The sequence below is a fragment of the Bos indicus genome, chromosome 1 (genome assembly GCF_029378745.1).
Source record: "Bos indicus isolate NIAB-ARS_2022 breed Sahiwal x Tharparkar chromosome 1, NIAB-ARS_B.indTharparkar_mat_pri_1.0, whole genome shotgun sequence".
NCBI lineage: Eukaryota > Metazoa > Chordata > Mammalia > Artiodactyla > Bovidae > Bos > Bos indicus.
Window position 1 is genome coordinate 152098869 of NC_091760.1, and position 25400 is coordinate 152124268.

Here is a 25400-nt window from a genome sequence, read left to right on the forward strand (position 1 = left end):
TATCCCTTCCACTCCCTTTCCCCTTTGGTAACCATACCTTTGCTTTCCATGTCTATGGGTCTGTTTCTGTTTTGTATATAAGTTCATGTGTATCATTTTTCAAGATTCTACATGCAAGGGAGTAGTATTCCATTTTACATATGTACCACAGCTCTTTTATCCATTTACCTGTTGATGGCCATTTAGGTTGCTTCCATGTCCTGGCTATTGTAAATAGTGCTGGAATGGACTCTGGGGTCATGTATCCTCTTAAATTATAGTTTTCTCCAGATATATGTCTCAGAGTGAAATTGCTGGATTATATGATAGCTCTATTTTCAGTTTTTTAGGGAACCTCCATATGGTTCACCATAGTTGGCCTCACATTTTTAAAAATTTAAATTAATTAATTTTAATTGGAGGACAATTATTTAGACTATTGTGATGATTTTCGCCATACATCAGCATGAATCATTCATAGGTATACATGTGTCCCCCTCATCCTGAACCTTCCTCCCACTTCCCTCCTTACCCCTTCCCTCCAGGCCTCATATTCTTGATAACCCATGTCACTTTTAGATTTAGGGATCTTATGTACTCTTAGGGGAAAATAAAATTTTATTAAATGAGTAGAGTTTGCTCTAGAACTTCCCAGGGAGCAGTAAAGGCTACTGTAAAAATTTTCGACAACCTAGAATTAGTTGATTGGATTACTTTAAAAATATTTGAACACAAGAGTATTGTTAAGGAGAATTATAGAGAAAAAGTATAAAAGTGCCTTTAGTACTACCCCCTTAACATAGTCACTTTAAAAATATACAAAGTATACTCACTGACTTGGTAATTATCCTGCACTGGTGGTCTAATGAGTCTGCCTTGGGCTACAGTGAAGTAAAAATGAACAGAACAAGTGTCCATGTCAAACTTGTCTTTATTTTAGAACTTGTCTCTTGCTAACATTGCAATTCCCAAGAACAGTTCTGTCATATAGAGTACTCATGTTTTTCCAGAATGTTTTGTTTTGTCCGCAGCCAAAATCAAGTACAAACAGAGTAAAGCAAGCTAAAATATAAAACAGATGATCACAGCACACAATAGTGCTTTATAAAATTAGCCTTATCTCACTTTTTTCTTTCTTACAAATGTCATTGTTTTGTAAATGTCCTGGAAAGGGCAAACATTGTCTATGATGGTAGCAGCTGGGCAGATGGGGTCTTACAGATCAATCAGTGTTAAATGCAGCTCTAGGGACATACCAGAAATGAAGACATGGGCACAGACTTTCATTTCTCAAAAACAGAAGGCATTCCTGGGAAATTCTAATCCAAAATCCTTTTTACTCCAGTCCAATGTGAGATACAGATACGATAAAAAATGATGACAAAAATATCCTGTAGGCAGGTGCATCATTACAATTGATGCCTCATACAGAGTTGTCAAAGAAAGGATTCAGTTAACTCTTCAAAGTCAGTTATCCCAGTTCTCAGGAGAAATGAAATCATTCCTAGTTTCTTGGGTCTGCTCATTGATGTCTTCACTCAGAGAAGTCTTTCCCTCAGATTCGGAACAGAACAAATCTAACATGTTATTAGTTGTGAAAAATTCCTGCCACTTATGACTCCACTTCTAATAGATGATTTATACTTCTTAGTTAGAACCGTGTGGAATTTCTCATGCCAATGGAGCTATATTCTTTTCTGCTATGATCATCTTGTGTCTTCACCATCTGCAAAACAAAAATATGTTGCTCTTAATGTCACTGGATTTATTTAAAATATTCCCTTTAGAGTCTATTCCTTTTCATGCCACATAAGAAAAAAAATGGCATACTTTTGCCATTTTCAATAGTCATGATAAAATAGTGGTGTGATCATAGGTATAAAAGAACAACATGTAAATGGAAGTATAGATATACTTCTTCCTGGGAAAATACTGGTACATTGATGATCTGAAATTTGATGCTTAGCATATTTAGTGACTGGTAAAAGAAAAGTGCAGAGATAGAAGGGTTCTGCCCAGAATCCCTCTAATCTTTTTTTTTAGCATTAATTTCTTTTTTTTTTTTTGGCGGTAATCTCCCCTCCTATCCCTCTTCCCCACTCTTCCCTGATCACCTCCTTGTGAGCTTAGGCTTCCAGCATCAGCTCATACTGGTCTTTGGAATGCTGGTGTCCAGCTACTGGCTTTAACCTCATAGAGCCAGAGTACTTGGGAGTTCAAGGCAACTCTTGACCAATCAACAGTCTATGAAGGAGTAAGAAAGCCTCTAGTCAAGAAAACTCTGAAGCACAATTCACAGGAATAGCTTGGAAAACTGTAAAACATTGATGAAAGAAATTGAAGATGATACAAATAGGTGGAAAGATTTATTATGCTTATAAATTGGAAGAATTAATATTGTTAAAATGACTATATTACATAAGGCAATCTACAGATTCAACTCAATCTCTTATCAAAATATCAGTGGCACTTTTCATAGAACTAGAACAAATTAACTCTAAAATCTGTATGGAAACCCAAAAGATCCTGAATAGCCAAATCAGCCTTGAGGAAAATAGAGTGAAGCCATAGGCATCATGCTCCCTGATTCCAAACTATACTACAAAAAATCCAGTCATCAGAATAGTATGGTACTAGTAGAAAACAGACATATAGATCAATGGAACAGAATTGAGAGCCCAGTGATAAACCTATGTTTATATGGTCAATTGAACTACAAAGAGGGAGACAAGTATACACAATGGAGAAAAGGCAGCCTCTTCAATACATTATTTTGGGAAAACTGTATAGCTATATAAAAAAGAATCAAACTGGACTGCTTTCTCACACCATAAAAGTAAACTCAAATGGATTAAAAACTTAACTCTGAAATCCTACAACTCCTAGAAGAAAACATAGGCAGCATGCTTTCCTAAAGGACTGACTCTTTATCAAGACAAACAAAAGCAAAAATAAACAAATGAAAGTTCATGAAACTAAAAAAAAACTTTTGCAGTTAAGGAAACTATCAACAAAACAAAACAGAAAAAGGCACCCTACTGAATGGGAGAAGATATTTGCAAAGGATATGTCCAATAAGGAATTAATATGCAAAATATACAAAGAATATGTATATATATACACACATATATATAAATGTGTATTGTGTATATATAAATAAATAATGAAATTATATATATATATATATATATATATAATCTATGTCTATATAATGAAATACTACTCAGCCATAAAAATGAAATCTTGTCCTTTGTGACAACATGGATGGATCTAGAGAGTTTTATGCTAAGTAAAATGAGTCAGACAGAGAAAGATGAATACCACGTGATCTTGCTTATATGTGGAATCTAAAATTCAAAATAAGCAAACAAAACAAAATAAAAATAGACTCATAGATACAGAGAACGAATAGGTGGAAGCTGGAAAGGATTCAGGGGATTAAGAGGTACAAATTTCCAGTTACATAATAAATAAGCACATTGGATATGTACTTTCTTTGATAAAATAATATTTCTTATGATTTACATAGTTTTTCTGTTTTACATAGTTTTTCTTCAGAATTCTGAAGCTGCAACTTAGCTCATTCATTTTTAAGGACATATCCCCATGTAGTCTAATTGGCAGAACTAGGCTTTACTGTAAAACCAATCAACTAGTCCTTACTGTAAAAGAATTTCCACCTTAAAAAGAGTCTGATTTCTTCTTCCATTTGAAATAAGTATATTGCTAAGGATCTCTGTTATGACATCCTGAGATTTCATTCTGAAATCCTTGAGTGATTAAGGCTCTTGCTATGATTCTTTCAGTGTGGTGAAACCATGCTTGCTCTCCTTCGGTGTTTCTCTTGTAATGCTCTTTGCTTTGTTCTCAGAATTTTCACTCAGGAAAGCTGTATCCTTTGACAAGGGAAATGGAACAGGCCAGTTTACTAAATGAAATGTATCATAACTCCAATTGTGCTCACTCTGTCACATATGTGGATTCAGAATATCCAAACATGAGTTCCAATACCCAAGCTCTAGCAACACACGTCCTCTGTAACAGAAACATGTACAGGATGGGAAAGATCTGAATCCTTACCTGGTATAAAGAAGGCCTACAGATCCAATATTTATGTATTTGTTTATTTTTTCTGTTAGTTCCTTTTTTTTTTTTTTTTTGAAGATTTTAATATAAATTTATTTATTTTAATTGGAGGCTAATTACTTTACAATATTGTATTGGTTTTGCCATACATGAACATGAATCTGCCACAGGTGTACACATGTTCCCCCTCCTGAACCCCCCTCCCACGTCCCTCCCCATACCATCCCTCTGGGTCATCCCAGTGCACCAGCCCCAAGCATCCTGTATCATGCATCGAACCTGGACTGGTGATTCATTTCATATATGATATTATACATGTTTCAATGCCATTCTCCCAAATCATTCCACCCTCTCCCTCTCCCAGAAATCCCTTGCATTCCTATACACTAATAATGAGAAAATAGAAAGAGAAATTAAGGAAACTATTCCATTCACGATTGCAACAAAAAGAATAAAATACTTAAAAATATATCTACCTAAAGAAACAAAAGACCTATATATAGAAAACTATAAAACACTGGTGAAAGAAATCAAAGAGGACACTAATAGATGGAGAAATATACCATGTTCATGGATTGAAAGAATCAATATAGTAAAAATGAGTATACTACCCAAAGCAATCTATAGATTCAATACAATCCCTATCAAACTACCAATGGTATTTTTCACAGAGATAAAACAAATAACTTCACAATTTGTATGGAAATACAAAAAACCTCAAATAGCCAAAGCAATCTTGAGAAAGAAGAATGGAACTGGAGGAATCAACCTGCCTGACTTCAGGCTCTACTACAAACCCATAGTACAAGACAGTATGGTATTGGCACAAAGACAGAAATATAGATCAATGGAACAAAATAGAAAGCCCAGAGATAAATCCATGCACCTATCGACACCTTATCTTTGACAAAGGAGGCAAGAATATACAATGGAGAAAAGACAATCTCTGTAACAAGTGGTGCTGGGAAAATTGGTCCACCACTTGTAAAAGAATGAAACTAGAACACTTTCTAACACCTTACACAAAAATAAACTCAAAATGGATTAAAGATCTAAAAGTAAGACCAGAAACTATAAAACTCCTAGAGGAGAACATAGGCAAAATACTCTCTGACATAAATCACAGCAGGATCCTCTATGACCCACCTCCCAGAATATTGGAAATAAAAGCAAAAATAAACAAATGGGACCTAATTAAAAATAAAAGCTTATGCACAACAAAGGAAACTCTAAGCAAGGTGAAAAGACAGCCTTCAGAATGGGAGAAAATAATAGCAAATGAAGCAACTGACAAACAACTAATCTCAAAAATATACAAGCAACTCCTGCAGCTCAATCCCAGAAAAATAAACGACCCAATAAAAAAATGGGCCAAAGAACTAAATAGACATTTCTCCAAAGAAGACATACAGATGGCTAACAAACACATGAAAAAATGCTCAACATCACTCATTATCAGAGAAATGAAAATCAAAACCACAATGAGGTACCATTTCACAGCAGTCAGAATGGCTGCTATCTAAACGTCTACAAGCAATAAATGCTGGAGAGGGTGTGCAGAAAAGGGAAACCTCTTACACCGTTGGTGGGAATGCAAACTAGTACAGCCACTATGGAGAACAGTGTGGAGATTCCTTAAAAAACTGGAAATAGAACTGCCTTATGATCCAGCAATCCCACTGCTGGGCATACACACCAAGGAAACCAGAATTGAAAGAGACATGTGTACCCCAATGTTCATCGCAGCACTGTTTATAATAGCCAGGACATGGAAGCAACCTAGATGTCCATCAGCAGACGAATGGATAAGAAAGCTGTGGTACATATACACAATGGAGTATTACGGAGCCATTAAAAAGAATACATTTGAATCAGTTCTAATGAGGTGGATGAAACTGGAGCCTATTATACAGAGTGAAGTAAGCCAAAAAGAAAAACACCAATAGAGTATACTAACGCATATATATGGAATTTAGAAAGGTGGTAACAATAACCCTGTATGTGAGACAGCGAAAGAGACACAGATGTATAGAACAGATCCAATATTTAAGTGGCACTTTGTTTGACAACACGCCCCCCAGCCTGTGCTTCCCTAAGAAGACTTTACACCTGGGCAAATTGTCATACAGAGATTTAGAATGACTGAGAAACATGCCATTTTTGTATGTGTGTGTGTGTGACATGGGGGCACTTGTAAAAGGGGACACAGGAAAGAAGATCTCCATGATTCTTCATATGTAACCATTCTCAGGTAGATAGAGTCCTTTAGTACTATTTCTTAGAAATCCATGCATTTGAAAGTCTTTGTATGTCCCACAGTGTCCCTAAAGTATAAAATACAGTGGCCTTGCCCAAGTGCCTCCATAATACAAAAAAGAAAGTTGAGGACCAGGGCAATCAGGTGACTTTTCATGATCACGAAGCTAGTTACTGACAGAACCAAAACTAGCATCTGGATCTCCTTATTCTCAGTTTAGCCTTCTTTCCACTATGGCTGCCATCATCATCATTATCATTATCATCATCTTAAACAATACCCAACATTTATTAAACTTTTACTCTTTGCAAACTGCTGTTTGAAGCACTTTACGTTCATTTATTGCACACATTAACCTATGATGTAGGGTACTGTTACCCCAGGTGGAGAACAGACTCTTAGAAAGGCAAAACAATGTGCCCAAGATCAAATGACCAGTAATGGCAGAAATAAGATTCAAATTCGTGTCTGTCCTCTGGATTCATTCTTTCAACTACTGTTTCCCAAAGTGGTTTCTATAAAACATAAGTCTGAAAAGATGCTCCCTGAAACAAAATCAAAGTGGTCAAAGTGGCTTGACTATTAGCCCTTCTCTCAGAATTACATTGAAAATGAGCTCATTAAAGTCAATGAGAAATCATGAAAAAAAAAAAAAAAAAAACCTACTTATTAGTATTTTACAGAAACAGGATTTTCCCCAAATACTTGTAATATCTAGTGACGGGACCTCCATTAAGAAGACTAACTCAGGCTCAAGATCTATACATTAGGTTGGTGGTTGGCAAACTCTAGCCTGCATCAAAGTCATCTGGAAGGCCCTGACCCAAGCTTCTGACTTAGTAGGTCTTTGGTAGACTCCAAGAATCTGCATTTCTGATGAATTCCTAGATGATGCTGATGTTCTTGGTCCAGGGACCACACTTTGAGAGACAAAGCCCTGAATGATGGAAAAATAAAGGCTAAGAAAGAGTCCCTGGGTTGGCATAATGGAAAAATGAATACAGATACACTTTTCAAAACGTACATCAAAACCTTGCAAATGTACATTATGATGAGCAAATAGAAAGCGTGTACATTAAGTAGGTGGCTAAAATGAAAACATCAGAAAAAATGGGCAGGTAAAAAGAAAAGCCCATTCTCTTTGGGAAAACAAAAGTGAGCAAAGCAGTGTAAATGCTGACTGTTCTTCACAATGGATTTTTATTTTTAATTTTCAAACATATTACCAGGCAGGTAATTCACAGGACAAGCCTAGTTGATTATGTACCAGGCACAGTGTGTAGTCTGAGCTTCAAAGGTATCATTTCCAACCTTTCAGCAACCCAGAGGTAGGTTTTATTATCTCCTTTTCAAGCTTTAAGGTGTACTTTTGTTTTATAAACATAATTATAGAGTATGAATCACTGTGACAAAGCAGTAGGTGCTGTGGATGTTCTTTGGGAAGACGCTTCAGATGTCTGCATCTTCTACTTCCTTATCTATAAAAAGACACAGTACAACTCAGAGATTTCTAAAGCTTTTCTGACTTTCAAATTCTAATTTCTCATAAGCCTAAGAGGAAAGCCAAAGTGAGATTTTCTGAAGAGACTCAGACGGACTTGAAGGAACAGGGCTGACCAAGTCACCAAATCAATCAGTCAACTAGACTTCTCTGAGAGAAATGATTAAAGACAGCATCCACTTCTATAGTGATAGTTTCTCAGTTATGTCCAACTCTTTGCGACCCCATGGACTGTAGCCCACCAGGCCCTCTGTCTATGGGATTCTCCAGGCAAGAATACTGGAGTGGGTTGCCATGCCCTTCTCTGGGGGATCCTCCCCACCCAGGGATCAAGCCACCATCTCCTGCAGCTGCTACATTGCAAGGTGGATTCTTTACCACTGAGCCAATGGGGCAGCCCAAGCCTGGGAAAGAACCCCCTAAATCTGTGTTTCCCAAATGCATCTATGCATTGTAATTGGCCTGATATTTGCTGACCATTCAATTGCCAAGCCCACACTCATATCAATTAAATCACATTCTCTGGTATTTCAAGGTAGTTTATGGCTGAAAATGCCAAGGTTAGTAGAATCAGAAGGATTGCAATCAAGCAAGCATTATCAATAACTTTCTCATTTATTGTCATTTCTCATAATTTCTCCCCTTCAGAAGTTTTCTCCACTTTTCTATTTTATTATACATCACACATACAGAAGTGGAGGGCTTCCCTGGTAGCTCAGATGGTAAAGCTCTGCCTGTAATTCCTGTGCTTACATTGTTAATTATATTCCCTACTGTTGTGTTTAATCACTCAGTCATGTCCAACTCTTTATGACCCCATGGACTGTAGTCTGCCAGGCTAATCTGTCCATGGGATTTCCCAGGCAAGAATACTGGAGTGGGTTAGCAATCCCTTCTCCAGGGGATCTTCCCAACCCATGGATCAAACCCAGGTCTCCTGCATTGCAGACAGGTGCTTTACCATCTGAGCCACCAGGGAAGCTACTGCTTCCAGATTGTTTATTTCTCCTTTGTTTTCAGCAGTTTGATTTTAATATGTCTGAGTGGGGTTTTCTTTGAACTTTAAAAATCTGTAACATTGTGTCTTTTACCAAATTTGGGAAGTTTGGGCCATTTTCTTTCTTTTTTTTTTTCCTGAATGGATCCCTTTCTACTCTCCTTCTAGAATACCAATGAAACATATGTTCATTTTTGAACATCTTCTTTGGTCCCTTTCTCTTTCTCTTCACCTTCTGGGACCCCTATAATGTGAATATTGGGGTGTTTGATGTTGTCCAAGAGGTCTCTTAGGCTGTCTTCATTTCTTTTCACTCTAACCCTAATCTACATTCTGTTTTGCACTATGGATTTCCACCATTCTGTGTTCCAGGTCACTTTTCTGTTCTTCTGCCTCAGTTATTCTGCTATCGATTCCTTCTACTGTGTTGTTCATCTCTGTTTGTTTGTGCTTTAGTACTTCTAGGTCTTTGGTAAACATTTCTTGAATCTTCTCCATTCTTTTTCTGAGATCCTGGATCATCTTCACTATCATTATTCTGAATTCTTCTTCTGGGAGGTTGCATACCTCCATTTCATTTATTTTTCTGGGGGTTTATCATGTTCCTTCATCTGGCACATAACCCTATTTCTTTTCATTTTGGCTAGCTTTCTGTGATTGTGATTGTGGTGGTAGTTCTGGAGGCTGCTGCTGGGATTGTAGTTCTTATTTCTTCTGTCTGCCCTCTGGTGGATGAGGATAAGAGGCTGTGCAAGCTTCCTGATGGGAGGCACTGGCTGTGGGGAAAACTGTGTCTTGCTCTGTGGGCATGGCCAGTCCTCAGTAAAACTTTAATCGAATTGTCTGCTGATGGGTGGGGCGGCACTCCCTCCCTGTCAGTTGTTTGGCCTGAGGCGACCTGGACCTGGAGTCTGCAGTCTCTCAGTCAGTCAGTCAGTTCAGTCACTCAGTTTGTGTCCGACTCTTTGTGAACCCATGGACTGCAGCACGCCAGGCTTCCCTGTCCATCACCAACTCCCAGAGTTTACTCAGACTCATGTCCATTGAGTCAGTGATGTCATCCAACCATCTCATTCTCTGTTGTCCCCTTCTCCTCCTGCTTTCGATCTTTCCCAGCATCAGGGTCTTTTCAAACGAGTTAGTTCTTCGTATCAGGTAGCCAAAGTATTGGAGTTTCAGCTTTATCATCAGTCCTTCCAATGAATATTCAGGACTAATTTCCTTTAGGGTAGATGGGTTGGATCTCCTTGCAGTCCAAGGGACTCTCAAGAGCCCCAACACAATGTTTCAAAAGCATCAATTCTTCGGCGCTCAACTTTTATGGTCCAACTCTCGCATCGAAACATCAGTTCAGTTCAGTTCAGTCGCTCAGTCATGTCCAACTCTTTGTGACCCCATGAATTTCAGCACACCAGGCCTCCCTGTCCATCACCAACTCCCGGAGTTCACTCAATTTCATGTCCGTCAAGTTGATGATGCCATCCAGCCATCTCATCCTCTGTCGTCCCCTTCTCCTCCTGCCCCCAATCCCTCCCAACATCAGAGTCTTTTCCAATGAGTCAACTCTTTGCATGAGGTGGTCAAAGTATTGGGGTTTCAGCTTTAGCATCAGGCCTTCCAAAGAACACCCAGGACTGATCTCCTTTAGAATGGACTGGTTGGATCTCCTTGCAGTCCAAGGGACTCTCAAGAGTCCTCTCCAACATCACAGTTCAAAAGCATCAATTCTTTGGTGCTCAGCTTTCTTCACAGTCCAACTCTCACACCCATACATGACCACTGGAAAAACCATAGCCTTGACTAGATGGACCTTTTTTGGCAAAGTAGACCATTCAAGTATGACTTAAATTAAATCTCTTATGATTATACAATGCAAGTGAAAAATAGATTCAAGGAATTAGATCTGATAGATAGAGTGCCTGAAGCACTAAAATAGATGGGGGTTTGTGACATTGTACAGGAGGCAGTGATCAAGACCATCCCCAAGAAAAAGAAATGCAAAAAGCCAAAACGGTTGTCTGAGGAGGCCTTACAAATGGCTGAGAAAAGAAGAGAAGCTATAGGCAAAGGAGAAAAGGAAAGATACAACAACTTGAATGCAGAGTTCCAAAGAATAGCAAGGAGATATAAGAAAGCCTTCCTCAGTGATCAATGAAAAGAAATAGAGAAAAACAATAGAAGCGGAAAGACTAGAGATCTCTTAAAAAAAAATTGATAGATACTAAGGGAATATTTCAGGCAAAGATGTGCTCAATAGAGGACAGAAATGGTATGGACCTAACAGAAGCAGAAGAAATTAAGAAGACATGGCAAAAATACACAGAAGAACTGTACAAAAAAGATCTTCATGACCCAGATAACCACAGTGGTGTGATCGCTCACCTAGAGCCAGACATCCTGGAATGTAAAGTCAAGTGGGCCTTAGGAAGCATCACTACAAACAAAGCTAGTGGAGGTGATAGAATTCCAGTTGAGCTATTTCAAATCCTAAAAGATGATGCTGTGAAAGTGCTGCACTCAATACACCAGCAAATTTGGAAAACTCAGCAGTGGCCACAGGACTGAAAAAGTCATTTTTCATTCCAGTCCCAAAGAAAAGCAATGCCAAAGAATGTTCAAACTACCGCACAATTACACTCATCTCACATCCTAGCAAAGCAATGCTTAAAATTCTCCAAGCCAGGTTTCAACAGTACGTGAAATGAACTTCCATTCCAGATGTTCAAGCTGAATTTAGAAAAGACATAGGAACCAGAGGTCAAATTGCCAACATCCACTGGATCATTGAAAAAGCAAGAGAGTTCCAGAAAAACATCTGCTGCTGCTATTGTGGATCACAATAAAATGTAGAAAATTCTTAAATAGATGGGAATACCAGATCACCTTACCTGCCCCTGAGAAATCTGTATGCAGGTCAGGAAGCAACAGTTAGAACTGAACATGGAACAATGACCTGGTTCCAAATTGGGAAAGGAATACATCATAGCTGTATACCGTCACCCTGCTTATTTAACTTATAATGCAGAGAACATGATGCAAAACACCCATACTGGATGAATCACAGGCTGAAATTAAGATTTCCAGGAGCAATATCAATAACCTCAGATATGCAGATGACACCACCCTTATGGCAGAAAGTGAAGAAGAGCTAAAGAGCCTCTTGATAAAAGTAAAAGAGGAGAGTGAAAAAGCTGGCATAAAACTCAGCATTTAAAAAACTAAGATCACAGCATCCAGTCCCATCACTTCATGGCAAATAGATGGGGAAACAATGGAATCAGTGAGAACTTTATTTTGGGGGGCTCCAAACTCACTGCAGATGGTGACTGCAGCCATAAAATTAAAAGATGCTTGCTCTTTGGAGAAAAGCTATGACCAACCTAGACAGCATATTAAAAAGCAGAGACATTACTTTGCTGACAAAGGTCCATCTAGTCAAAGCTATGGTTTTTCCAGTAGTTATGTATGGATGTGAGAGTTGGACCATAAAGAAGGCTGAGCACCAAAAATTGATGCTTTTGAACTGTAGTGTTAGAGAAGACTCTCGGGAGTCCCTTGGACCTCAAGGAGATCAAACCAGTCCATCCTAAAGAAAATCAGTCTGACTATTCATTGGAAGGATCAATGCTGAAGCTGAAACTCCAATACTTTGGCCACCTGATGCGAAGAACTGACTCATTGGAAAAGACCCTGATGTTGGGAAGTACTCCAAGCAGGAGGATAAGGGGGCAACAGAGGATGAGATGGTTGGATGGCATCACCAACTCAATAGACATGAGTTTGAATGAACTCTGGGAGTTGCTGATGGACAGGGAGGCCTGGCATGCTGCAGTTCACGGGGTCACAAGGAGTCGGACATGACTGAGTGACTGAACTGACTGAACTGATACTTATGTATATAGTATTTGGGACTTTCTGGTGGCTCAGATGGTAAAGAATCTGCCTGTAATGTGGGAGACCTAGGTTTGATCCCTGGGTTGGGAAGATCCCTTGGAGAAGGGCATGGAAACCCACTCCAATATTCTTGCCTGGAGAATCCCCATGGATAGAGGAGACTAGCAGGCTTCAGTCCATAGGGTCACAACGATTCGGACACAACTGCGTGACTAAGCACAGCACAGCACATAGAGTATATTATGTACATAATGTACACATATACAGTGCTTTATTATATAACTGTATAAATGTATATCATATCACTGTTGGGCATCTCTGTCACCACTTTGAGGCCGTTACAAATAATTCTGCTCTGAACATTCTCATACCTGGCCTTTAGTAAACATATATTTTTCTGTTGGGTATAGACATTGCAGTAAAATTGTTGGGTCATAGGATATGCATATTTTCACCTTTAGTAGATATTCAGGAATATTTATTTTAAAATAATTTCTCCCATGATTTTGGTACACAGCAGAGATTGTGAACAGTTGCTCTGAAACCAGTCATGGCTGCCTCTTCTCTGTCTCTATTTTCTCTTTAGCTGTGCATTCATAGCCACTTCCCCATGCACCCTAAGAAGCACACAGATATCTCAGAACCATAGCAGCTGTGTCCTGTCTGGTCTCTGCTGCACTGGGGCTCAGCCAGAAGCCTACATTTCAAGCCAGGAACGCGCTGGTCACCAAGGGATAAAGCAGACCCCCCAGCCTTCACATTCTGGAAGCCTGACATCCACTTCCTCTCCTCTCCCCCATCTCCCGAAGAATGCAGAGCTTCTCCTGCTCCCCCAGGACCTGTGGTCCTCCCCCCTGCCCCTCTTATATTTCTATACCTTGACTCACCCCAGGCATTTGTATCTAGTTCTGGTTTTGTCAACACCAGTGGCCCCCTTTTTTCACCCTTCTAGAGTTTTATCTCCTTTGTCCCCTTGTTTTGGGGACCCCACATAGTCTATTATGCCATATCTATTCATCCAGATGAGTTCTAATTGCTCATCTTCTACCAGGGAAAATCCAGACAAAGGTATTTCAGGCTTGTCAACTCTTCGGCACTCAAGGTTACCTTTTTCATCTTGTCTGTCATTTGCTGGAGATGTAATTTCTTCTGAATGTGCCTCTTTCTTGTCTTGCATCATCAGTTCCCCAGATGAAAAGAGCATGTATAACCTCTGGATCAAATTAGTGTTGATACCAGAACTGTTACTATGACTGTTCCCTATTTCAAAGAAATGCTGCTGCTGGGAATCGGGGTCACCCGAAAGCTCACTGTTCTCCATCTCAATTTCATATACCTCAGGAAGAAGGCTAAGGTAACAGAGAAAAGTGATGAAACATAGGTTAACCAAGTCCCTTTCAGGATTCAGTGTAGTTACAGGCAGCTAAGGTAACAGGAATCAATTTTATGCATGTTATTGGAATAGTCCAAAGGTAGTTTGTGTAAGATATCTGACTGGAGGGCCAACTCTTTCATATTCCAAAGGGAAATTAAACATTTGTGCCCATGTTTAATAATAGGGCTCCAAACCATATTATTTTCACTACTGAATTTTTACTGAGTACTTAGGGTTGGACTTTGCAAAATCAAACTTAAAAGAATTCTTTCCGCCAGGCTCCGTATGGGTACTGTTTCAAAACGGTATGTTTTTGTTGCCACTTGATGAGTTTTTCTTTTTCATCTTTTTTTCTTATTCTCTAAAACTATTACATCTAACCTTTGATATGTAAGTTTTCTGTTTTGACAGTACCCAGTATTTGAATGATATTATATAGTTACTAATAAGGTGTTAATAGCCCCTTTCTTTCATAAAAACTACAGAAATAGAAATATGGTTCTTTCTAATATGCATCTTATTCTATGTGCTATAACACCAGATCTGTGATGTTGTCACAAATCAGGAACATTTAAAACACACACACATGCACACACACACACATACCCCACAACCAAACTTGCATCCTGAAAACTAAAATGCCATTTATTTCAAATTATTTTCTTAAGAACTTTTTCTAGTGGTAATATGACCCAAACTGTGAATTTGTCAACTCACAATACAGTGTTTCCTATGCCATTATTCTCTGGAGTGGGAGAGGTGATGTTAACACATTTGGGTTTCATGTCTGCAGGGGGGTATTTGTTGATGCCACCTAGAGAGAGAGTGGACAGTTAGTCTAAATTTTACCCTTTCATATTCTATCACCCAAAGTCAGTTCATCTTTTCCTGGAGTTGGGGGTGTTTCCAAGAGCAAATTCATTTTATAAGAGACTCAGCAAAGTATGTACCTTCTGACTTTGCAATACCTCATTGGCAAAGTCAGCGAGATGTAGCAGTGATTCAGTCAAAAATTATGCTCTCTGTGTTACAGGCTTGTGGTATGATTCAAGGATAACTCTTAACCCCTTCTCTCATTTGTTTCTCTCCTTCTGAAAGGAGGACTTTCTGGAAGACAGCATTAACTATTGAAATTATCTGCCTTATTTATCTTGAGGTTGGAAGAAGGCTTTTTTTTTTTTTTTTTTTTTTGCAAATGACAAGCTTGCCACTAAATATAAATCCTAAGTGCCAAGATTTCTGAGGGTTCTGGGGCTGTGGGCTTTATGAACACCAGAAAAATCTGTATCCCTGTGATTTCCCACTAAACTTGTAGCAGCTACGAGTGTGGCTCTGCTGCACTCCTAATTCATGGCACTGGCCAGGACTGGCTTGATGCTATGGCTCTTAGGTTTGCTCCTATAACCATGTCTGGAATTACGGCACATGGACAGAGACTGGGACACCTCTCTCAAATGCCTACTATGCAAAGAGACCCGCAAACCGCTTGCCTGGCTGTGCCTGAGCCAGCTGTCTGAGACAGAGGCTCTACAAGAGATTCATGCCCCTGGCTCTTAATAATTCAAGCCAGAACCAAAGTTGGCTTACAGTGACAAGGTAAAACAGAAGTCCTTGGAGTAGGTGGAGGGTGGTGGGAGTGGAGTACTACTTATTAAAGTGATGTCACTGTAATACTTTCATTAAGGCTTTAGTAATTAAAGTATAGCTTAATGGACAAGAGCACAACTTTGGGGTCAGAATGCATAGGATTGAGTCTAGAATTTGCTATTAACTGTGAGCGTTTGAGCAACTGATTTAATGTCTCTGAACCTCAGTTTTCTCACTTGTAAAATGGGGATATTACTACTCTCCTTTGAGGGCCATCCTGAGGATTAAATGATCCAATCCTTTAAAAGACTTGACACATAATGAGCCCTCACAGGTTAGAGTTAAAAGACACTTAGTTTCTTGACAGTGAGACAGCAGAGCTCAAGGTCACTAGGACCTGGGGTTTCCTCTGTGGTTTTCTCATCGCCTCCTACTCACACCTAAGACGCCACCACTCTTGACGAAAATGAGAATCATGTTACTGGTGGATTGTACACAGAGCTATCTATTGCAAAAGCAACAGAAAATAAAACTTGAATGACTTACGTCTGATTGAATGAACAAATGGCTTGATAAATTTGATGAGATAGTTCAAATCTGGCTTGTGGGTTCGGCCAAGCTGGACTAAGTGATGATCCAGTGGGTGGCTGGCTAATTCTTCTAATTCCTCGTCATTGTGTAGAGGACCAAAAGAAAACACAAATATGGAGTAGCCCTGACACTGGGCTCTCAGAGATACCTTTCTTAAGACATCCCTGTCTAAAGGGTTGGTTTCACCAGCGGATATAACAAAGATAACTTTGTTTCTCCTCAGGTTGGGAGTTCCTACAAAGACATTGTCAAGTGTCCACTGAAGGGCGTGGCCTATAAAAACATCTCCATTGAGCTGCTGAAGGGAGTCTTGGAGATGATGTTTCATTTGGTGTATATTGTTATAAGTGACCAAATCAAATTCTAGGTAGGCGGGGCATTTTTCTGTGTTGGGCATATAGCCTGGAGGAGAGTAGGTCAGGACTGCTATTCTGTCTCCTAAGGTGGAGGTCAGTGGATCTGGGGCCAGATGAAAATAATCAAGCACTGAGGTTACAAAAGCTTTCACGTCCTTAAACTCATCACTTCCTATTCTTTTGGAAGCATCTATGAGAAAAGTCACATCCATGTAATATTCTTGAAGAGAGGCATCTCTACTTTCATAAGTAAGACCTGGTTCTTCTTTTCTGCCAAGGTTTTCATGTCCTGCAACAGAATAACCCAAGTCACTGTTTTTAGTAGGAGGATAAACTTGGAATTCCTAGCCAAGGATGGCAATACTTACTATGTGGTATTATCACACATCATCCCCATACCCATGGTAGATGTTACTAGTCAATATCAGTACTTGTTCTCAGATACATTCTCTAAGTTCATCTCTACACAATGTGTGGAGAGCCATTATCATTCAACAGATACTGTCACATGTGAAGCAACTTACCCCATCTCTGATCTTTGTCAAAGGATTGATTGATCAAGGTAAGAAACATACAGCTATTTTTACTACTTCAGTTGTAACTAAAACCACTTTTTAGTTGCAAAATTTGGAGTACATATTGTATTCATTATACACAATGACCCCAAGAGAAAAGTAAATATGTCAAAGTAAAGTAAAGTAAAATAAAGTCGCTCAGTCGTGTCCGACTCTTTGCCACCCCATGGACTGTAGCCTACCAGGCTCCTCTGTCCATGGGATTTTCCAGGCAATGGTATTGGAGTGGATTGCCATTTCCTTCTCCAGGGGATCGTCCCGACCCAGGGATCGAACCCAGGTCTCCCACATTGTAGACAGACGTTTAACCATCTGACCCACCAGGGAAGTCAAATATGTCAAAGTCACATTTACTGATGACATCCTTATATACACGTTTAGAATATGTGCCATAGTATGACTCAATGAGAGCAAGTATAAATGCTGACTTCAGAATCCAAATTCTGTGTAAGACACAACATACTCTAAGACCTTGGTAGTCAAAGTGCCAATCCACAAACAGTTCACTGGCCCGTGACAAGATAAGAAGCTTGCACCATGACGTAAGTAAGTCAACTACATCACTAAGCACACAGATATTTCACTGATTTTATTATTATTGTAGCAAGACTTTCTCAATGAAGGAAATAGTGCCTCAATTTACACTTTTTTTTTTTTAACTATTTATCATTTTTATCTTGTTGGAGGCCAACACTTCAAGTAGTTCTAAAGGGTCATGAAATCAAGTCCAAAATCATGGGGACAATGGCTGGTTGGTGAGGCCACAACAGGAAATGCCAGCTCAGAAATAAATATAAGAAGGATATGATCAATGTTCTCTTTTTTTTTTTTCCCTATGAAATAGATGTGTTTGTGAACCTAATCAAGCAAGAAGTAGATTCCTAACTGGCAAAAATGTATTACTGTCCAATTGTGCTTGGCCCATTATTAAGGCTTTGCATCTATTACTTAACTTGATCCTCACGACAACCTCACAAATTAATTGATTAACCTTTATGAATGCCACAGAAGTTTAATATTGAAATAGAATGCAGAAAAACAATATCATGAGTGATGTTATTAACAGGGCAAATATGATCCAATGACTTTCAAATGTGCAACGATTTCTGCATTCCTGGGGCCAACTCCATACTATCTTTTTTATCTATTTTAGGATTATTTCTGATAAATAAAATTTGTATGTGTTTAAAGGGCACAATGTTCATCAAAAACTCTACAAATAATAAATGATGGACAGGGTGTGAAGAAAAAGGAACCCTCCTAATTGTTGGTGAGAACAATTGGTATATAAATTGGTATAGCCATTATGGAGAACAGTATGGAGGTTCCTTAAAAACCTAAAAATAGAGTTACCATTTGATCCAGTAACCCTACTCTGGAACATATATCTGAAATAAACTATAATTTGAAAGGATACATGAACCCTAATATTCATAGCAGGACTATTTACAATAGCCAAGACTTGCAAGCAACCTAAGTGTCCATTGACAGATGAATGGATAAAGAAGATGTGGTATATTTACACAATAGAATATTACTTAGCCATAAGAAAGAATGAAGTAATGCCCTTTGGAGCAACATGGATGGATACTTCATTTAGAGATTATCACACAAAATGAAGTAATCCGAACACAGAAAGACAAACATCCTATGATACTGCTTATATGTGGAATCCAAAATATGATACATATGAATTTACTTACAAAACAGAAATAGACTCCCAGATACAGAAAAGGAACATGGTTACCAAAGAGAAAATGTGGGGAGGATAAATTAAGAGTTTGGGATGCATATATACATGCTGCTGCTGCTAAGTCACTTCAGTCATGTCTGACTCTGTGCGACCCCATAGACGGCAGCCCACCAGGCTCCCCCGTCCCTGGGATTCTGCAGGCAAGAACACTGGAGTGGGTTTCCATTTCCTTCTCCAATGCATGAAAGTGAAAAGTCAAAGTGAAATCGCTCAGTCGTGTCCGACTCTTAGCGACCCCATGGACTACAGCCTACCAGGCTCCTCCGTCCATGGGATTTTCCAGGCAAGAGCACTGGAGTGGGGTGCCAGTGCCTTCTCCATCATATGTACATACTACTATGTATAATACAGTTAAGTGACAAGGGTCTATTGTATAACATATGGAACTATCCTCAATAGTTTGTCATAACCTATCTAGAAAAGAATTTTCAAAAGAATATACATATACACACACATGAATATATGTATTATAACTGAATCACTTTGCTGTAAACCTGAAACCAACACAACATTGTGAATCAACTATATTTTAATAAAAACTTTAAAAATTGAATGGAAAAATTAACAATAAAGTATACAATGTTTTGATATAAGTATACACATATAATGATTGCCACAATTGATCTAATATTGTTGGATTTGATTTGCTAAAGTTTTGTTTCGAATTTTTGCATCCATGTTTACAAGGAATGTTGTAGTTTCCTTTTCATGTAATGTCTTTGTGTGGTTTTGGCTTCAAAGAATGAGTTCAGAAGCTTTCCTTCCTCTTCAATATTCTGGAAAAGTTTGTGTAGAATTGATACTATTTCTTCTTTAAATGTTTTGTTGAATGCATCAGTGAAGTCGTCTTGGCCTGGAGTTTTCCTTATGGAAAGTTTTGAACTACAAATTCAATTTTCATTAATAGGTTTAGGAATAAATATTTAGGTTATTTTTCCCTGAGTGAGCTTCGGTAATTCGTGTACCGCAAGTAATCTGTCTATTTCACCAAAACGTCTAATTAATAAGCAAAACCTACAGTCCATGGGGTCACAAAAGAGCAGGATTGAGTGGCTGAGCACATACAGGAGAGTGCATGCTAAGTCACTTCAGTTGTGTTCAACTCTTTGTGACCCTGTGGACTGTAGCCCCCCAGGCTCCTCTATCCATGGGGTTCACCAGGCAAGAATACTGGAGTGGGCTGCCATGCCCTCCTCCAGGGGATCTTCTTGACCCAGGGATGGAAGCTGTGTCTCCTATCTGCATTGGCTGGCAGGTTCTTTACCAGTAGCACCAAACTGCTGACAATGTTCCCTGACTATCCTTTTAATATCTGTAGAATATGTCTCTTCTCTCATTCCTGATGTTGGTCATTTGTATTTTCATTTTCACCAGTGAGTTTGCCTATAGGTTTACCCATTTAATTGCTCTTATAGGAAAAAAAAAAAACACTTTGAGTTTATTTATTTTCTCCTTTCTATTTCATTGACTTCTGTTTGAATTTTATTACTCCTTATTTCTCCTTACCTTAGGTTTAACTTGTTCCTCTTTTTCTGGTTTCTCAAAATGAAATCTGAGGTCATCGATTTCAAATCTTTCTTCTTTGCCAGTATAGGCATTTAATGCTATGCAAGATCTCCAAAGTACAGCTTTAGTGGAACCTCACAAATTCTGGTATATGGTGATTTCTATTTTCATTACTTTCAAAATACTTGCTAATTTCACCTTTGATTTCTTCTTTGAGCATGGGTTATTTAGAAGGGCTTTCTTGGTTTCCAAATACTTTGGGATTTTTTAAAGATTTTCCTGTTACTGATTTCAATTTAATTCTGCTTTGGTCAGAGACTATACTTGGAATGACTTGAATCCTTTAAAGTTTTGAGAATGTTTTTATGATACACAATGTGGTCTATCTTGGTAAATGTGTCACACGTACTTGAAAACAGTGTGTATTTCTGGAATTTTTTACAATTAAGTTTTATTGGAATATAGTTGCTTTATAATGTTGTGTTAGTTTCTGCTGCACAGCAAAGTGAACCAGCTATATATATACGTATATATCTCCTCTTTTTTGGATTTCCTTTCCATTTAGGTCACCACAGAGCAGTGAGTAAAGCAACTATACTTCAACAAAAATTAATTTTTAAAAAATTCCAGAAAATTTTTATCCTTAAAAAAGAAAAGGATTTGCATTTGCTATTATTGCGTGCAGTGTTCTGTTAATATAAATTAGGTCAAATTAACTGATAGTGTTCTTCAAGCCTATGATATTCTTCCTGCTGATTTTCTGTCTATGTTTTGGCCACTTATTGAGAGAGGGTATTGAAACCTACTGAGGGTCTTCTCATTTTTTTTTAATCATTTTTGTCTTTGAGTTTTATTTTGAATAATTTATATTGCTACATATTCATGGTCACTAGTTTTCTCTTCTATCAAATCTAATTTCTTATTAATCCCATCCAGGGTATTGTTCATCCCAAACACTGTTGCTTTCATCTCTACAAATGTATTTAAATATTTTTTTACCTTTTCTATGTTTCTACTTAACTTTTTAACATATATAATTTAGTTATAATAACTTTTAACATATTTGCTAATTTTTAACATCTTTGTTAGTTCTGATTTGGTTTTGAGTGATTGTGCTTTTGATTGTATGTTTTTTCTGCCAGACATTATGAAATTTGCTTTTTTGGATATGGGATACTTTTACATTCCTATAAATGTTCATATACTTTGTTTGGGGAAGCAGTTAAGCTACTTGGAAACAGTTTGATCCTTTTGGGCATTGGTATTATGATTTGTTAAGTATGTCCAGAGTGGTACTTAATTTAAGGCTAATTATTCCCTACTACTGAAATAAGACCTTTCTGAAGTTTCTCCCTAGTGCTTTATAAATTACGAGTTTTCCCATCTCTCTAATGGTAAAAGGCACTATCCTTGACCCTGTGAGCAATGGAAAATTATCCTCTAATCCTTTCTAGATGGATGTTCCCCAGTTGGGTCATTTCCTCACATTTCTATCAGCACTCTGATGAAAAACAAAGAGGCATCCTCTGCAGAGCTCTGTGTTTCTCTGCACAGCTCATGCCTCTCTGGTATTCTGTCCTTTGAACTCTCATCCCTTGGTCTCCCCAGACTCTCAGCTTTGTCTGTTCATCTCAGGGAGTGCACTGGGCTCTACCTGAACTCCCTTTCCTGCACCATGGCCTGGAAACCCTTGGCAGTAAACTGGAGCAATTGTAGGGACCATCTCATTTGCTTCTCATCTTGCAGGGATCCCTGTCTTATTCCTGATGTCCAGTGTCCTGACAATTGTTGTTTCATTTCATATATATGTACATGAAATGAACTAAGAAACATATATATTTCTTTTGGTTATTTCAATTGGTAGGTAAATCCAGTTCCTGTTACTTCACCTTGGGCATTCTAACAGATGAGAACTGATCATCTTGTTTGAGATGTTCCTATGAAAACTATTATTGATGTCAGTTCAGTAGTTGCTCAGTCGTGTCTGACTCTTTGTGACCCCATGGACTGCAGCACATGGCTCCCCCGTTCATCACCAACTCCCAGAACTTGCTCAAATACATGTCCATTGAGTCGGTGATGCCATCCAACCATCTCATCCTCTGTTGTCCCTTCTCCTCCCGCCTTCAATCTTTCCCAGCATCAGGGTCTTTTCAAATGAGTCAGTTCTTCACTTCAGGTGGCCAAGTGTTGGAGTTTCAGCTTCAGCATCAGTCCTTCCAATGAATATTCAGGATTGATTTCCTTTAGGATGGACTGGTTGGATCTCCTTGCAGTCCAAGGGACTCTCAAGAGTCTTCCCCAACACCACAGTTCAAAAGCATCAGTTCTTTGGTGCTCAGTTTTCTTTATAGTCCAACTCTCATATCCATACATGACTACTAGAAAAACCATAGCTTTGACTAGATGGACCTTTGTTGGCAAAGTAATATCTCTGGTTTTTAACATGCTGTCTAGGTTGGCCATAGCTTTTCTTCCAAAGAGCAAGTGTCTTTTCATTTCATGGCTGCAGTCATCATCTGCACTGAGTTTGGAACCCCCAAAAATAAAGTTTCTCACTGTTTCCATTGTTTCCCCATCTATTTGTCATGAAGTGATGGGACTAGATGCCACAATCTTAGTTTTTTGAATGTTGAATTTTAGGCCAACTTTTTCACTCTCATCTTTCACTTTCCTCAAGAGGCTCCTCAGTTCCTCTTTGCTTTCTACTATAAGGGTAGTTTCATCTGCATATCTGAAGTTATTCATAGTTTGGTCTCAGGTCAGACAACAGGGAGGGAACACAGCCCTGCCCATCAACAGAAAATTGGATTAAAGATTTACTAAGCATGGCCTGCCCATCAGAACAAGACCCACTTTCCCCCACAGTCAGTCTCTCCCATCAGAAAGTTTCTATAAGCCTCTTATCCTTATCCCTCAGAGAGCAGACAGAATGAAAACCACAATCACAGGAAACTAATCAAACTGATCACATGGACCACAGCCTTGTCTAACCCAATGAAATTATGAACCATGCCATGTAGGGCCACCCAAGATGGATGGGTCATGGTGGAGAGTTCTGACAAAACGTGGTCCACTGGAGAAGGCAAATGGCAAACCACTTCAGTATTCTTGCCTTGAGAACCCCATGAACAGTATGAAAATGCAAAAATTATGACACTGAAAGACGAACTTCCCAAGTATTGATGTGCCAGACTTTTATCAATACATTCATAGTCATAAATCGGGATTTTACATATTAGGAGTGTGTTTGATATGTATGGATCTCCAATCCTCCACCAGGAACTTAGCTACAAATTCTTCTTAGAATTTTTTATCAATATCAAATTCTTGATCAAATTACTAAATATAAAATTGGAAGTGCAGACCAAAGCATAGATATTATATTTGTCTATGCAATAGATACTATGTAATATACTTTAACCCTAAAATACCAACAAAACCTCTTCTAGAGCTCTTGGCAATAGTGTATCAGGATCTGTGAATATTAGTTAAATGGACATTTCTTTCCTTTTGAGTTTACAACCCTGGAGTTGGCTAATCATTACCTGCTCTATCACCAGAATCTCTGCTTTGACTTAAAAAAAGGGCCAACTGACATACTTAGTTAAAACATAAGAACAAATATTTCATGAATGTTCTGGTAGAAGAGGAAGAGGTAGAAATGAAAAATAAGAAACTACAACTGACATCACAGAGATACAAAACATCACGAGATACTACAATCAGCAGTTCCATGTCATCAGATCAGATCAGATCAGTCGCTCAGTCGTGTCCGACTCTGTGCGACCCCATAAATCGCAGCACGCCAGGCCTCCCTGTCCATCACCAACTCCTGGAGTTCACTGAGACTCACGTCCATCGAGTCAGTGATGCCATCCAGCCATCTCATCCTCTGTCGTCCCCTTCTCCTCCTGCCCCCAATCCCTCCCAGCATCAGAGTCTTTTCCAATGAGTCAACTCTTCACATGCGGTGGCCAAAGTACTAGAGTTATGCACACTACTATTTATTAAACAGGTAACTAATAAAGATCTACTGTATAGCACGAGGAACTCTACTCAACACTCTATAATGACCGATATGGGAAAAGTATCTGAAAAGAGCGGATATATGTGTGTGCATGATGTGTGCATGCTGCGTTGCTTCAGTTGTGTCTGACTCTTTGGACCCCGTAGACTGTAGCTGGCCAGGATCCTCTGTCCATGGGATTCTCACAGCAAGAATACTGGAGTGGATTGCCATTTCCTTCTCCAGGGGATGTTCCTGACTCAGGAATCAAGACCATGTCTCTTATGTCTCCTGTTCTTTACCACTAGCACCATGTGGGAAGCCAGATATATGTGTATGTATAACAAATTCACTTTGCTGTACAGCAGAAGGTAACACACATTGTAAATTAATTATACTCCAATGATTTAAAAAAAAAAAAATCAGTTACATGTCCACAAAATAGACAACCTAGAAAAAATGGCTAAGTTTCTAGAACCATGCAATTTTTCAATACTGAATCAGGAAGAAATACACAGTCTGAATGGAGTGGTCACTAGCAGTAAAACTGAATTAGTAATAAAAAAAAAACTCCCAGCAAACAAAAGCCCAGGACTGATCAGCCTCATGGGGGAATACTATCAAACATACAAAGAAGTACTAATACCGATCCTTCTCAAACTATTCCAAAAAATTGAAGAGAAGGGTACACTCATTCCACAAGACCACCATTACCCTCACACCAAAACCAGACAAAGATACAACAAAAAAGAAACTTATAGGCCAATATCCCTGATGAATATAGATGCAAAACCCTCAATAAAATATTAGCCAACCTAATTTAATAATACACAAAAAGGATCATACACTATGACCAAGTGGGATTTATTCTAGGGATGCAAGAAGGGCTCAATATCCACAAATCAATCAGTATGATACACCACATTAACAAAAG

At 38.7% G+C, this 25400-nt stretch overlaps 1 protein-coding gene across 1 annotated transcript in view; it reads right to left on the reverse strand.

The window, feature by feature from the left end:
• Positions 1 to 892: 892 nt before the first annotated feature.
• The window catches only part of COL6A5 (collagen type VI alpha 5 chain), a 157380-nt gene continuing 132872 nt past the window's right edge, over positions 893 to 25400 (reverse strand). Inside the window, exons 38-41 of the mRNA XM_019964319.2 lie at positions 16223 to 16912; positions 14807 to 14903; positions 13822 to 14063; positions 893 to 1705 (exon numbers count right to left, since the gene is read on the reverse strand). Of these exons, the coding sequence (XP_019819878.2) occupies positions 1686 to 1705; positions 13822 to 14063; positions 14807 to 14903; positions 16223 to 16912 (1049 nt within the window). The 3' untranslated portion in view covers positions 893 to 1685. The remainder of the gene's footprint in view (positions 1706 to 13821; positions 14064 to 14806; positions 14904 to 16222; positions 16913 to 25400) is intronic.